The sequence below is a fragment of the Sander lucioperca genome, chromosome 2 (assembly GCF_008315115.2).
Source record: "Sander lucioperca isolate FBNREF2018 chromosome 2, SLUC_FBN_1.2, whole genome shotgun sequence".
Lineage (NCBI taxonomy): Eukaryota > Metazoa > Chordata > Actinopteri > Perciformes > Percidae > Sander > Sander lucioperca.
In genome coordinates, this window is record NC_050174.1 from 36097586 (window position 1) to 36114832 (window position 17247).

The window sequence follows — 17247 nt, forward strand, 5'->3', positions numbered from 1 at the left end:
AACAAAACTTCCTCGACTTGCGCAAAAATGTTTATACGCTCGCTTGAGTGGTTTTGTGCCTTTGTGGAGAAATACTTGATGCTGAATGGAATATGGAAACACCGTTGCAGAATAAGTTCTTGCGTAACAAATATTTCACTCACAGGACTGATCAGCCGTTTTAGCTGTCAGCGTCTGGCATTAATTTTTTTGTATCCAGACAGCATGAAACAAGGCCAATACTAGCCGACATGAGTAAAATTAAAACTTGACCTACTGAACCAAATTCCCGAAGACCTCGTAGATAGTTAGATGGCCAAGGTGACTTGTTTTGTTTTCTTGTTAGCAACGTCTACTTCTTCTACTCTGTTTACTGGCGGATTACAGCCATGCGTAGCCATGCGTAGCCATGCGTAGCCTAGAGCGACAAATTCTGACCAAACTACGCTGTACCCGAGTTTTTTCGCTCCAAACCAGTTGATGGAGACGTTCCTAATTTGCATTTCTTTTTTGCAACATTTCTAAACTTTGCTTAAAATTGGCTTGATAAATGAATGGAAACATGGCTAAAGTACTGGCGGTTCCCCATGCCGTGAAGATCTGTACAAATTCCAATTTGATGCAACAGTAAACTTATATCTTGAAGAACCAGTGTTCTGCACAATTTTTACTCACAATAATAATTCCGGTTTAAATGGTAAATTAAGATGGTAGAAGAATAATATTACTAAGAATTCAAGTTATATTTATGAAAAGATGGAAAAGTGTGTGCAGGACAGAAAGCTTCGTCAGTCCGGATGAGGGAGAAAAATTTGAGTTTTAAATGTGACCTACTAAGAGTTATCCAGGAGAGTCAACAAACGGCCATGTGCCGAGAGAGAGCGCGGTGAACGTTCCACATTCTGCCTTTTGTTAAAGTGAATGCAAACGGTGGAATGTGATATCCTGTGCATATCCTTTGTTACTACAGTACAATCCCATGGCTCCACTTTTGGTCTGTTATTCTCATACCTATTGACTCTGGGCTTGTTGTAGAGTCAAGAGAGCGCTTGTTGCAACCTTTTGTCCAGATATAAGCCTATTGAAGCAGTGAATGGACAGGTTTCTGAAAAAGATTCAACTGTCCATCTGAAACGACGAGCTTTAAAAAGGCCCCAAGACTTGATCTTAGAACCTGTTCATGCTGAAAGGCTGATTGTCCAAACTGTAATTTAGATTTTAGTAACCAGATCAAGTGTGTGACTTCAGTACAATCTTTTACTTTCGTTACAACATTGGTAAGCACGGTAACAATGCAAAAGCGGACAAACTGGCTGAGGGTTCAGCATCTGTCCAACAATTCAAAATGTCACAACCGAGCTAATAGGTTCCACTCATGCTTTATAATTTCATATTATGCCCACAGTGGATTCTTCATTAGGAGGTGGCATCTACCTTAAAAAACCTTCTTGTCATCAAATATTAGAGATGGTCCGATACCACTTTTTGCTTCCCAATACCGACTCCAATACCTGAACTTGCGTATCGGCTGATACCGAGTACTGATCTGTTACCAGTGTCTCATATATTTTATTATGTTTTAACAACTGTATACTACTAACCCTGTATGGATGTGATATGATTTCTATCTTTGTTGTCAGTCTGGCTCAGGTTAAACTCTTTGTGAAACATGAACAATGAACGCCACAGAATGCCTTTTTATTATGCAGTTTGACAGTCAGTTATAATGGAAAAAGAACATAAATAAACTACTTTAACGTAGATTTTCTTTAGGGCTTTATTACGTGGTATCGGATCGGTGCATAAACTCCAGTACTTCCCGATACCAGCGTTTTAGGCAGTATCGGAGCCGATACCGATACTGGTACTGGTATCGGAACATCCCTATCAAATATGCATTGAAGCTAATTATATGACTGATTTCTATCAAATATGCAATAAAACACAAAATTGACCTGCATGCTTGAACACTGCAATGCTGATCTCTACTACTACAGCAGGTCAAGCGAGTTACCTCTTGTTGATGGTCGGTGTCAGCCTCTCCCTCTTCCCGTCGGGGCTGGGAAAAGGATCTGGTGAATAAGGTCCAGGGGACAGCGACGCAGGGCTGGAGATGGTGTACTCTCTGTAGTTCTGATTCTCGTCTCTACTCACTATTACTGCCTCCTACAAATCATTAGAGAAATGCTATTGCGTTGGTATCAGATAAACGTAACTTGATCTTTACGAGTGCAATTTTGCCACACTGTACACTGTAGTAAATGTCATATTCTTAAACAGATGTTGTACTCAGTATCACCATGTATTCTATGTGTTGCTTTGGGAATCTTTATGATCCCAATAAAACACAGGAACAAGCACTAACCCACTGCAATGGCTTGTATCGCTTCCATCTTGAGGGAAAGTGAAATAAGCAGATATGTGATAAACAGATGTGTGATGCATGCATTAGTGGAAATGAAGCAGCACACCCTGTGTGGTCAAAACAACACATTATCCAAATAAAGCAGGCACTGAGCAATGCCGTGGATCAAAATGATGTGGAGTCCACTGTTCTAGACATCAAGTTTCCATTTGATGTCGAGTAATCAACACAAACTGTAGACAGATTAAAGCTCCTGTGGAGCTGCAGCACTGACCTGGAAGCGTCCGGTGAGCTGCTCAGGGGTGCCGATGCCGTTAGTCTGTCCAGGGCTGGGAGGTTCAGGTCTTAAAAAGAAAAGCAGAGATCAACTGACTGTCAACACGGATAATATCTGCATACATAAAGTCTGACCTCATCACTGAATTTAAAAGGCCCTGAACACCCATGCAGGTGTTTTCAGTTAGTTAATGTGGCTGATTGGACCTCTACCCACGACCAGAGGTGGAAAGTAACAAAATACATTTACTCAAGTTACTGTACTGAGTAGTTTGTTGTGTATTTTGTATTTTTCAAGTTTATTTTAAAATGTACTTGATTACGTGTTGAGTGAAGTATTGTATTTCACTACATTACAAATCTCATCCGTTACTGAGTAAAAAAACTACTACTACTACTACTGGTGTAGTTGTTCTGGGCGCGATTTGTTTATTTTTTTTGCGAACGTATGCAGCTTCTTCTCTGGTTGAAAGTCGCAATTAACAAGAAGTAGAAGAAGAACTGCATGGATGTGTCGGCGAGCCGCGAACTGAGCAGGAGACGTTAGCATGGACGTGAATGAGCCGTTAGCCCTCAAAAATGTCAGCACACGGAAAGAAAGGTTGATACAGAGTGCTGAGTTTTTAACCAAACATGGACTTCTAAGTATTATTTACTGAAGTCAAAGGTAAAGCCGTGTGCTTAGTTTGCGGAGAACAGATCGCTGTGTTTAAGGATTATAATTTGAATCGCCACTACAATACTAAACACACAGAGAAATACAACAACTTGACTGATGCAGAGCGGCCACACACATCTGAAGCTTTGCAAAAGCAACAATGCATCCAGGGATGCAGCAGTCAAGACCAGCTTTGTGATATCCCACAAAATCGCCAAAAACAGTAAGCCATTTTCTGAAGGGGGGTTTATTAAAGAGTGTTTGGTGGACTCTGCTGCGCTAATATACCCAGAGAAAAAAGAGACGTTTGAGAACGTGCTGCCTGACATAAAATTAATATTGAGCAGAATTGAGTTGAGCCTATTGGTCCGGCCCTACACAACAGTCCCTGTTTCTCATGTGGCCCCTTGGGAAAATTAATTGCCCACCCCTGCTGTAGGACAACGTATGTAGGAGACTGGCTAAATTAATTCACATACATCTAATTAGCTCATACGGGCTACTTGGGTGTGTAGAAGCCAGCTGCTAGTCTGGGCTGTGAACATTAGGGTCTAACCATAGACTGTTAATATTAATAATTATAATTAACAGTCTATGGGTCTAACCCATTTATAGAGTCGAAACACATGATTTGGCCTTGATTTGCATTTTAACTGTTTATGTTTGTGAAGAAAAGAAGGATGGCCCTCAGAACTAACAACGTATGGTACTTTCACTTTCAATTGATTGTTTGAAAACGTTTTATGGGATGGTCTGAACTAAAATTGCACATTATACCTTTCTAAGGGTCTTAAATGTCATGTGTGACGTGTTATGTTATTACATGTGTATACATTTGTAAAGATGTTTATACTTTTGTATAGATTTTTCTTTAATTAAAAACAAAATAGTTTTGGATTTATGACCCCTTGTCCTATTTTCACTACATGGGAGAGATCCTACTAGCAGAATCTACTGCAGAAGACGAGTATTGCAGACTCCATCCCCCTTTTGAAAATATTCTCCCGATGGATCTCGTCTTTCCAACTAGTCACTTTTTGTTTGACTTTCTTAAATAGAAAGTGCATTCTGTTAGCAATTCCACCATTCAATTCGGAGGGGAAAATATGGGTACAAGCGCCAATGCAAACACACAGTGCCCCCCCCGGCTGCAGGGCCAGAGGCTGACAGGCTTTTGGTTGAGCCCGGGGTAATGAGGCTCACAGGAAGGCCTGGATGCCTGTGGTAAATCACCCAGAAACACACCTCTTGTGGCCTGGGCTCCACATACATACAAGAGAGAGCGATGGCAAGAAGATGAAAACTGATACAGCAGCAGGGAGACATTTCTTCCCGTAGGAGAGATATTAATGTGGCAGACCTGAAATACTCATTGCTTTGAATTAGCAACTGTCCAGCAGAGAAATACTTGTGCTTTTAAACTTCTATTCTTATGTACATCTGGTCTTTAGACCATGAGATGTATTTTAGGTCAGTGATCAGATCAGTGTCTAGTCTGTAGCCAATGACCTCTGGTTACAGGTCTTCATAATACAGTAGAAGAATTTGCTTATTAGTAAAATGCAGCCAACTGTGACTTTATACCACACAGTGCACAGCTGTCTTGAAAGGGACCTAGAGTTAACCTACCTAAGGCAGATTCTTCAAAACATGTGCATTGGAAGAATACCTCTTCATTCTGAGAACTGAAATATCAAAAAACTACTTAATATTGCCAGAGGATTCAAATCCACAAGAAGCAAAACGGTACATACTGTGTATACCAAACAAGCAGAGACACAAAAACTCTGCCTAAAAAAAACTGCCAAACTTCTAGGGATCTTTGTTCGTTTCATTTAAGAATAAGTCAACAAAATATGTGAATCCATGACCAGAAATTCGATGGCAACTTTCATGGTTTTTGGTACTCTGCTACAACACGTTTTGATCAATACGAAAAAAAATTATACTTTCCTAGTCTCACATTGCCAGACCTTCCTCCACAGCACTCCGGAGGAAGGTCTGGCTAGTCCACATAGCACTCCGGGATGGGAGAAAAACGTGCTGTGGTTTAATGGCATTTCTTCAAACCAATCATGATTATCTTCAAGTCTCGGGAAGGAACTTGTTTTGGTGGAACATGTGTATGTTCAAAGGTTGTTTTAGTCTTGCAACTGAAAACTCAGATTGGACAGATAGTCTAGCTAGCTGTCTGGATTTACCCTGCAGAGATCTGAGGATAGAGCTGGGCGATACAGCGAAAATCAAATATCATGATATGTTTGACCAAATACATCAATATCGATATTGCAGTGATATTGTAGGGTTGACTATTGGTGCTTTTAAAAAATATTTACACAATGAGATTTGTGATAAATAATCATGAGTAATGTGGATATAATTATTAAGTGCGTAAAGGCAAATAATAAAACAGCTTGTAAGTCTGGTGAGTTGACAAAATGACATGACGTCACTGTAATGCAGCCAACACTTGTCATTTTTGCGATATTACGATATCCAAAATTTAAGAGGATATCTAGCCTCATATATAGATATAATATTGATATATTGCCCAGCCCTATCTGAGGAGCAGTTAACCATAGTCACGCCAACACAAAGAAAGCAGAAGGTGAGGGACATCCGGCCAAATTTCTGGCGGCACCTGAACAATCTCATTATCAAAGAGGAAGCTTTTTTTTTTTACTTAAAAAGCATAGCTGTGTGGTAAAGCTACACCCATGAGTTGTTCTGATGGCCAACTCAATTAGAGAGAGCAACAGAGTCAGTGAGAAATGAGTAACAAATGCTTTGGTCAACGTGACATCATCCGCAAAGCATCAATGAACAATGAAGTCCAAAGAAGTGCAAACAAAGCCAGACTAAAACATTTTCGGGGTCAATGATAAGACAGCGATGATGCGGTTGCTTTGTTATGTAAAAATAACCCCAGTTAGCAAATGTCTGGGATGAACATGTTGTTGGATGCACCAACAATAAACCACTGCCTCTGTATAGAGCAGCAGACATGTACGCCTAAAAAGCACTGATGATGCACTGATGATGCACTGATGCCAGCTCCCTCCAGTGGGCAACACCATCTGTGGGATGATGGCCAGTAGCCACATTGCTGCTGGTTTGATGAGAATAAACTGCCAACCAGATGTTGAGCTGGAAAAAAGGGAGCGCTCTCGAATAAGCACAGAGCAAATCAAATGTTACAGATTTGTGCTACTCAATTATAGACCTCTTAAAAGCTTGCCTGAAGGTAATATGCTTGTTGAGAGGTATTAAGACAGAAGCCTGTGAGGTACACAAGAGCCTTGGTGCCGCAACCCGCCGTCTGTTAACAGAGTGGGATTAAAGACAGGGCAGAAGTACATGGTGGCATTGTCCTGGGCAGGCCAGAAGTAATGGTGTTGTTTCTGGCTTGGTAGGAGACATGAGGTCAGCAGGGAAAAATTCACTCACATGGACGTGGGACATCCAAGGAGGATGCATGTGAAAGCACACGTGCGCGCGCGTGTGTGTATGTGTATATATATATATATATATATATATATATATATATATATATATATATATATATATATATATATATATATATATATATACATACATACATACAGAGAGAAGGGGGTGGGGGGCAACAGTGACAAGAAATGAGAATTTAGGGAGGACCTTTAATCAAAATACCAGCCAAGAGCAGTCCTGGCTCAAAGGAAAACGTCTTTAGTAGCCAACTCCCCATCATCCAAACAAGGTCTTGGCAAATCTCAAAAACAGCGTTTATAAAAAAGGACCAGGAAAGGAAACAATGTGGCACTCGTATGCTGGCATTTCCCCTGATTACAATCACTTGTTTTTGTTTGTACAGTGCCTGCATGATAAAGTTAAAAACAAAACAAAAAAAAGATGGAAGCTGAAGCAACTTTGGTCTCGGTACAAACACAGAAGATTAGGGGTATTCATACGGGGAACTATGCTGCAGAAAGTTGCATGGCACTGTATGCGTGTAATGCATACAAATCCAACATAAACATACAGTATGCATGACATAAAACCGCAAGTCATGGTAGCAGAAATATTTGTTTGCATGGCAGATCTGCACGTCAGCGTACCTCTCCACCACCAGCTGCAGCTGAGTCTTTGAGTTCTTGATCTTGTTCTGGGCCTCCACATTCAGCATGTCCGCCGTGTTTTCCCTGTTGATCTCCAAGATAATATCACCAGGTTGCAGGTCTGCCTTCTCTGCCTTACTGCCCCCGTTGACCTGTTGAACAGAAGAATGAGCTCCAGTTAGGTCCTACTGGCCCCAGGTCCTGCTCTGAACATAACACTTTGTGGATGCTATCCATCTGGCGAGTATAGACAGCTCTGTATCGACAATTTGTCAGTGGCTGACCTTCAGTAATAATGAATAGTGTGTTGACAAGTTGCTTCACACCTCTCTCTCTCTCTCTCTCTCTCTCTCTCTCTAACACATAGTAAATACCAACAGACGTCACAGCGCTTCACACACATGGAACGAGGCAGTGCTGGTCATCAGCGGACAGATTCATGACACCCTTTGGCGGAGAAGTCGTTAGTGTGACAATACTTAATGGTTTGACTGGGCCTGACCTTTGCAACCAGCCTCACCACATGTCAAAGCCAATGCTATACCACCACATCAGAGGGAATTCCACACTAATGGGGCGAAACATGGCGTCCAAGCCACCGCTTTCAGCTCGGTTCCCGTGTCCCAGACACACACACCCAAACGCACAGGCTTACTAGAACAAAAAGGCGAAATGAGGAGGCTGACGCCGCTCAAACTTTAGAGAGAAGTATGACATTTGCCACAAACAGTGCTCGCCGCAGAATTAAAAACAGAGAGACAATTAAACAAAAGAATGCAAAACAAAACAAATAAAGAGCCAATCAGAGAGGATGAAAGACTCGTTTTTACATCTCTAGAGGAAAAATGGATGCAAAGAGTGTGCCAGTCAACAGGCTGTTTGTCAGTTTAGCCAAGCAAGAGGGGCAGAGGTGCCATGTCTGTGGACCCACTCAAGAGGCAATTAAGCGTTGCTATGGTGACCCACAATATTGCGTGCCTTTTCTGATCAGGACACGCCTGGTTACACATAAACTAAGAGCAGCTGGGGGTTCTTTTCCAGCGTCGGTGCCAGAGTGAAAACGGGGGCAAGCTATCTTTCAGGCCAACAGGAATAAAAGAGGGCATCCAGGTCGTCTCTGCGCCAAGTGCAAACCACTTGAGATGGTCCAACACTATGGGGGGGGGGTTCTCAAACTGGGCTTTGCAAACCAATTTCAGTGATTCAAGTTTCTCTCTCAGCAGGAATCCCTGTCACTTCAGAGAACCCATTTGATATTTGAGACAAGCAAACGTGCTGTGTTGTTTACTGGTTAGCAGTAACACAATCACACTTAATGCAGACGTATTCATGGGAAGACCTGTTTTTTCTAACATAAGTTGTCAGGAGGGGTCAAACAATAAATGCTTTTGAAGTCAACGTCTGTGTGAAGCGCTGGTGCCATGCCATGAGTTTGCCATAATTTATCCTTAATGGTCTGTACTAAGGGAAGTCTGACTGGAGGAAAACCGGCTGACGGGCAGATGTAGGACCAGAATGTGCAGACCTGGGTGTCTCTGGCATGCAGAAGTTTTTTTCTGGCGGTGTTTACTGTGTGCCGTCTGCTTACAGTGGTAACGTTTCCACTACTTTTATTCCATCTTTTTTTTTTTTTCTTTTTTTTTCTTTTTTTTTTAAATAAACACTGACTGGGAATTTACTGATGCACGTGGTTATGCACACGAGATGGCAAAGAAACACAAACCCACATTCACAGACTGCACTCTGGGATCAGGAACCCCTCACCTCCCACCTCAACTTCCACTGTAACTGTAATCAGTGGTTTCCTTCTAATGTAATCTACTTCCATTCTATTCTAACGGGTTCAGCAGTCAAGGAAATAGGTGCGAAGCAGCCCGCGGACACAAACAAAGACAAGAAAAGAGACGTAGTGAGGAGGAAGTTGACTTTGCATGACGTGTCATTACAGGCTGCGTTTTGACAAAAACAAGAGGATATGGTTCGATAAGGCGTAACGAGTTTTAGCAACAGGGCCACAAGTACCTTTGATACAGTTATGGCCTTCTTGAAGTCCCTTCCTCCAAATATTCTGAAGCCCCATGGTGAAGGACCGATAAGGTTCACCGTCAGCGCCATTTAGTGATCAGTCAGCACACACTCTTGTCGAAACCCTAGAAGATGAAGAAACAAAAAAAGAGACACAGGGAGCATGAGATTGTGTGCGAGTAACACGTGGGACATAAAAACATGCACGGCTGAACGTTTACATTTCATGAGAGTCACGCGTTTCTCCTGGCAAGGCTGTATATCAGAACCCACAGGTGAAGACAGTGAGTATTTGCATAAGCCGCCTTTGGTCTCCAGCAACACTTCACTTCCACTGGCCTGAGTCCCCTTGACATGGATTGTGTTACCACATCAAATAGGAATGGGAAGAATCCGAAACCAAAGACACATGACTAACATTGCTAAAGTGCCTTCAAAGCAACAGAGTTTCATTAAACCCAAATGCTCTTTTGGGACAAGGGAAACCAAACGCAAACAAAAAGCCGTGCGAGCACACGAGGAGCTGAACGCTTCGTCGAGTTTCTCTGTGACCGTGGTATTTAATGTGCACGTATATTGTGGTGTGGCATGATATACGGCATCAAGTACGGCAGCCCTTTAAGACTTGTTTATAAGAACAGGCTGTATATACAAAGCTGTCTAACAATTCAGTCGTTTCTATTGGTCCTTCATGGATATTTTGTTTGAACGGTTAGGGTTTGCACGAAAATGTATAGCTTTTGCTTTCCACAAAGTCTGTTGTTAATTTGTCTAATCTAATGTTTAAAATCAAACCACTGGAGATGCCAATGTATAGTGAAACCATATGACTTTTCATTGTTTCTATTATCTTGTAGACAGATGTTTCTGGATTGACATTAATGCAATATTAAGAGAGAACACATCACATTGTAACATCCTCCGCAGGCCTGTTTGATTTTCCATATGGGAGAAATCACTTCATTAGAATGATATGCGGGGGTTGACGGTCAGCACTGACTATCATGTTGTATGTCATGGATCAACAGTCTGTTGAGCTTTTGTTCATTACTTTAATCCATCACAGATCTACATGGCTAGATGACAAGACAGTCAAGTAACAGATCCCCCAGATGTAGAGCTTTAATTGTCGGTGAAGTTTGAGCTTTCAAAATAGTACACATTGCAAAATCAATTAATGGTGATGACAAAGTGTTGTGCGCTACTGTCTGTGGCAAATAGATTTTTTTCCAGCAGTCGGTAAAACCTCCTGCAGGAGCTCATCTGTGTAGACGTGAAAAATGAGGATCCATACGAGTAAATACTGTGTGCTCTCGGCTCTTGGATGGGCTATACAGCTTCAGGTTGCTTGACTGTAACTGCGCTACCACATAGCACCTGCAGGTGTTTGGCCATTCCTACCAACAAGTCACTCAGTGTCAAATTCTCCTCGAGTTATCATTTCACCCTTTTCTGACACTTAAAATCGATAAAATAATCAACAGATTAATCGACAATGAAAATAACAGGGGAACCAGAACCAGATTAATTTAAATATCAGTGGGCCAAAACTGGAGCAGAATACGCTTTAAAGCATTGGAATAGTTAACCTGATGATGCTTTTCGACCTGATAACCTGCGATTTATCCGCCAGTTTGCTCAGACTCCGCTTATAGCTGAAGCTTGTCTGTTGTATGACTGCATGAGGAGACAACACACACACACACACACACACACTCTTAGTGTAACAAGTAATATGTAGTTGCACTCAAACAATGGCATAAGCTATTTTAAGTATAGACTGCCTCTCCCTTCAAAAAAAAAAAATTGTCTACACCCAAACAATTTTAAATCATCTGTTGCTCAACTCCCAACACAAACAAAGCTTCTTGCATCAAACTGACAGTAAATGCAGAACTTACACCTAATAGTTAACGGTTGCATTCTACAGAGACTCAATGCCATGCTGGATCGGTTTTCCAGATCATCAAGTATACGCCTTAATTTGGACTTTTTGGTAATTATTATCACCATAGTCATTGCTGTCATTTAAAAAGTCCTATGCATACTTTAGTAGAAAAAAGCAAAGTCATACAGAGGCATAAAAACATTTAGCACAATAGATAGTATCAAGTAATTACAGCCTTACCATGTTTTTGCTATATTGGTTAATCATGGATTAAAAGCTGATTATCTCAATACAAAGTTCACAGTGCACTGCATATCAGATAAAGCAGACATAAGTACATGTTCTGCTTATTACTCAATGTCTATAAATAAAGTGATAAGTCTGATAATATGCAATGTTTGTTATCATTGACATAGTTTCAAAAAACAAAAAAGTAAAAAAAAAAAAATGGAGGAGCAAAACTGCTGGAAAGACCCAAGTGGATCTAGGACATCAGCCATACTACTCCCCTAAATCGTTCCAAACACTGGCCCATTTCATCGGCTGCACATTCCACAAGTGTTTGGGACACGCAGTGCAGACCCGGTAAGTCATTAACAGGCTGGGCCAATTAGCAGGGTTACTGGGCTCACCATCATTAGGGTTTCTTAATTGCAGTGGACTCCAGAAGTAAGTGCAGTTGTGTGATAATGACAGGGAGCAGCTGCCCCAAAGTTCCCCAGCCTCTGGGGGTGTCAATAACTTCCATGAGCTTCTGCAGCTTCTCCTATAGAGCTGCCATTACGGACCAAGCACCCTGCTAATTCTGTGTAAACGTTCCCTTTTAGCATCATAAAAGCGCCAGTGGTGGATAATGTTGAAGTGAAAGGATGGTGAAAGTATGCAGCAGAGCGGAGAAGACAAACACATAGTGGTGGTGAGGATAAGTGGGCTGTGCTTAATTGGCCACTGATGAGGTTTAAAGACTGCACTGCTGCTCCCATAAACCAAAGGGCTAAACACACTTTAATGAAACGCCATTTCACAAAAGTACTGTTGGGCAGCTGCCAATACCCATAAAATGTGACTTCTGTTCTGGTGACATCTGCTGCCACGCCAATCTGGCAGCACAATCCAACACAATGGGAAGAATTCTAGTCATGAAGTCATTTCTACGCAGCAGGAGGTCAGCATGAGGAGGATGGAAACTGGTACTATAGGTGTAGTGAAATACTCTCACTTCCAACTAACACACAAAGGAAAGGTTTACGACTTACCTGCATTCCTACATTCCTAGAGTACATGCTAACACAAGGTTTCAAGTTTGACAAGCCGCTTTCACACAGCCTGTTAAAAAGGCGGTAATGTTGCGCTGTTATTCTGCCTAGCTGCTCTGTAATAAAAAAAAAAAAAGCACGGTACGGCGACTGAATGGAGAACAGAGTTGTTCCACTGTTTGGCTGGCAGGAGGCAACAGAGCCAAATCAACGTCTGTGTGAAAGGGACAGCCAGCAGGACAGGCCATACCAAGGCAAAGTGCAGTAACTACGAAAATAATTTAAACAATATCAAATGGCTTCCAGTTTGTTTGCCGCCTCAAAAAATTAAATGTTGGCAAATCTATGATATATTATTGTTTACTAGTTTGCCAAATCACACACTGGGGCAGCATTATTAGCATTGTTTGGTTCAGTGTATAAAAAAAAAAAAGTAAAGACTACAAGAGGCAGCATCCAAATTTCCTGGACATGTTATCCATTGGCTCATGACTCAGTTACAAGTACACCCAGCTAAAACTAATGGAGTTTAATACAACCGCTTTGCAATAAATCAGACATCCTATATTCAGTTTGGGTTAAACCTGTTTTGAAGAAGGTGTTGATTAAACTTTATAGTCATTTGAGGCTATAGAAGGCTGTGCTATTTAAGTGTATTACGAGAGCTGGTTTTACCATTTTGGTGTACTCAGACAATCGATTAATCAAAACGCCATAAAAATAATCAACAACTATTTTAGTGGTCGATTTATCACTATAGTAACATTCTCTCCAGCTGCTAATGTTTTTAAGGATTTACTGCTTTTCTTTGTCTTATGTGATGAAGTTGTCAAATGTTCACATTTTTTGGCTAAGTCCTGGATCTTTGCAATCCTACCTACGGCACCTTTAAAGCGCTTTACTGGCACACAAACTAAAGTGGGTGTACAACAAATCAAAAAAGTTAAAATTTAGGGAAAACCCTAGACATTGAATGTTATGTACTGGCACAAAGTCTTAGCTATTAGCAGCTCGAGACTTATCAAAAAATATTTCAATTCACATTGTTCAAAGACCAAATCTCAGTGTTGCTACTCTGCATATAAAGTGCCGGTTGGGGTGGCAGGATTGATGAGATGTTCAGCAGGTAAACAAGACCATAATGAGCTCAGACTGTACCTCAGTTTCCATTGGGACATTTTCACTCTCTGGGGAAAATCTGAGCCTGTTATGTATATACTCAATATGTTGAAGACCTTTTGGCACTTGTCACATTTGGATTGTGTGTCCCTACAGGCAAAAGAGATCTTGGGAGGTATGAAGGGGAAGAACAAGCCTTTCGAACTATTGGATTCGAGACTCATTGCTCCGACATGCAGAGCCTCAAGGGTTTCATTGGTAATTTCTATCTGTAAAACGTTTTCAATTATACATTTTGTGCCCATGGTGAAAACTTAAAAAAAGGACACAATTGTGTCAAAATCAGAGAACTATATTGATTTTCTAAAAATGTTGGTGACACTAAAACAATATTTTATAATGCTAGCCTTTGACATATGTACAGCAGAATTTTTCTGTCACATAAATATACACGTTGAGTGTAATGCAGCAGTAACTGCAGCAGTAATGTCAGTTTATTTGTCTTTGACTACAAACGAGAAAAGACACGTGCTACAGGCTCAGTCTAACTCCTTGGTGGTCAGAGTGTCATTTAGGCTGAGGATCGTAGACACTCAATAACACTTAACTGATGCGCAATCTTCAATTTAACATGTTTACCTAACATAACATACCTATAACATGCAGTTACGGGTAGTTTGGGCTCAGTGAGTGAAACTTGCTAACACAAGTCTGAAGCTGTGTGTGTAATTTACTGGAGCGTGGCAAAGAATTACGATGACTGACACATAAGTCATTATTTTTGATCACCACAACACAGTTATGGCAACCAGCTGCCATGTTGACGGTTATATTAGTATTATTGAAAACTGAAAAAATGCATTAAGGAGAAAATACACGGAACCTGCAGATTGAAAAGGCTAACCAATTAATGTGCATTACCATCATAGTGTTTAGCAAAGCGAATCCTAAGAATTAACACCTCATTCATTCCGAGGAATGTAACAGTTGGAAAAGCAAGTTGCTACCATATGTATGTGGTGGAAATCAAATATGGCATCAGATCAACTGCTGACTAAACCTTTCTATAATTAAATATCTGGCAGGCAAACCTGGCCACCTACATCAACTCTTCACCTCCTCCCAGAATCGCTAGAGAGCTTACCTGAGACTGTTTTTCTTCTGCTTGAAGTCTGGGCAGAAATCCACCGGATAGAAGTGAACAAGCACTGGCTCTACAACATGCTGACTGCTGAAAGAATGGCTGATGAACATAGCAGACGCAGTACATCTAACTGAACGCTCTGGCTGAGCTTTGATGCAAAGGGCACACTCGATCAGATGAACCACTGTGGCTGCGGGGGGAATATTCCTAGAATGAATCACTTGTCGAATGCTCTCGCTGGTGGCGATACCCCTGTGTAAAATTTCCACAGCCTTCGTCAGTGATGCGGCCTGATGTTGACTCTACCCTGTGTGTCACGCACTACACTGACAGGTTGGCACCTACCTGGACACACACACACCTACTGAATTAAAAGGAAAGGAATGCAATAGCAAGCCTCTCCCTGGACTGAGCACAGTGAAATAACATTCTAGGCATTCTCCAAATCACACCCATTTGGTCAGTTATAGCTGCAGTCTCTAGGGAGATGAGAAAATATCAAACAACAACATTTGTGGTCAAAAAGGGTGTTGTTGATGGAGTTTCTGCCTATACATACATACATACATACATACATACATACATACATACATACATACATACATACATACATACATACATACATACATACATACATACATACATACATACATACATACATACATACATACATACATACATACATACATACATACATACATACATACATACATACATACTACATACATACATACATACATACATACATACATACATACATACATACATACATACATACATACATACATACTACATACATACATACATACATACATACATACATACATACATACATACATACATACATACATACATACATACATACATACATACATACATACATACATACATACTACATACATACATACATACATACATACATACATCATACATACATACATACATACATACATACATACATACATACATACATACATACATACATCATACATACATACATACATACATACATACATACATACATACATACATACATACATACATACATACATACATACATACATACATACATACATACATACTACATACATACATACATACATACATACATACATACATACATACATACATACATACATACATACATACATACATACATACATACATACTACATACATACATACATACATACATACATACATACATACATACATACATACATACATACATACATACATACATACATACATACATACATACATACATACATACATACATACATACATACATACATACATACATACATACATACATACATACATACATACATACATACATACATACATACATACATACATACATACATACATACATACATACATACATACATACATACATACATACATACATACTACATACATACATACATACATACATACATACATACATACATACATACATACATACATACATACATACATACATACATACATACATACATACATACATACATACATACATACATACATACATACATACATACATACATACATACATACATACATACATACATACATACATACATACATACATACATACATACATACATACATACATACATACATACATACATACACACTGAGCCATACCTGTAGTCTTAGTGGGTTGCTCCCTTTTTCATGAGAAAACTTTTAAGGGTGCACACTCTTGTAGGGTTTCATGCTGCAACATAATCTTACAAATGTTGCATAATAAACTTAGAAGTAAAAAAAAGTAAGGAAATTTGTGTTTGGTAGATTATTTCTCTGTGGTAACAATGCTTTTTGGCAATAAATGTTATACCGTTGGAAAGCATGTTTGTGGGATGAGCAGCAGCTCTGAGTATATGGGTTGTGCCCATTAAAAATTTGCCAAATCTTCTCTGCCATTGCCAAACAGGTTATTTTGCTGTTGCTATTTACACTTGTTTTGAGGCTTGTCATCATTGGAAGCAATCTCAATGCAGAGAGATATAGAGATGAGATTCTGCAACCAGTGGCAATCCCATATCTCCACAGTCTGGGACCGAACTTTATCCTCCAAGATGACAACGCTCGCCCCCACAGGGCGGGGTTTATCAGAGACTACCTCCAGAATGTGGGAGTGGAGAGGATGGAATGGCCTGCCAGCAGTCCTGACCTCAACCCCATTGAACACTTGTGGGATCAGCTTGGGCGTGCTGTTCGTGCCAGAGTGGCAAACACAACCACGTTGGCTGACTTGCGACAAATGCTGGTTGAAGAATTGAAGAACCAAATTTTTCTTGGGCGCAACCCACATACTCAGCGCTGCTGCTCATCCCACAAATGCATGTTCCTTACAAATGGGGCACCATTTGAAAGGGAACTAAACATGCTTTCCAACGGTATAACATTTATTGCCAAACAGCATTGTTACCACA

The 17247-nt window shown here is 40.4% G+C and overlaps 1 protein-coding gene across 2 annotated transcripts in view; it reads right to left on the reverse strand.

Annotated features, from left to right (window-relative positions):
* The window catches only part of pdlim2 (PDZ and LIM domain 2 (mystique)), a 43252-nt gene that overhangs the window by 21321 nt on the left and 4684 nt on the right, over nucleotides 1–17247 (reverse strand). The window contains exons 1-5 of one of the 2 annotated variants that reach the window (XM_031305120.2): nucleotides 14808–15102; nucleotides 9398–9525; nucleotides 7376–7527; nucleotides 2619–2688; nucleotides 1994–2145 (exon numbers count right to left, since the gene is read on the reverse strand). In XM_031305120.2, the coding sequence (XP_031160980.1) occupies nucleotides 1994–2145; nucleotides 2619–2688; nucleotides 7376–7527; nucleotides 9398–9490 (467 nt within the window). In that variant the 5' untranslated portion in view covers nucleotides 9491–9525; nucleotides 14808–15102. Of the gene's footprint in view, nucleotides 1–1993; nucleotides 2146–2618; nucleotides 2689–7375; nucleotides 7528–9397; nucleotides 9526–14807; nucleotides 15103–17247 lie in introns of those variants that run through there. The other variant, XM_031305119.2, reaches the window with a different exon arrangement.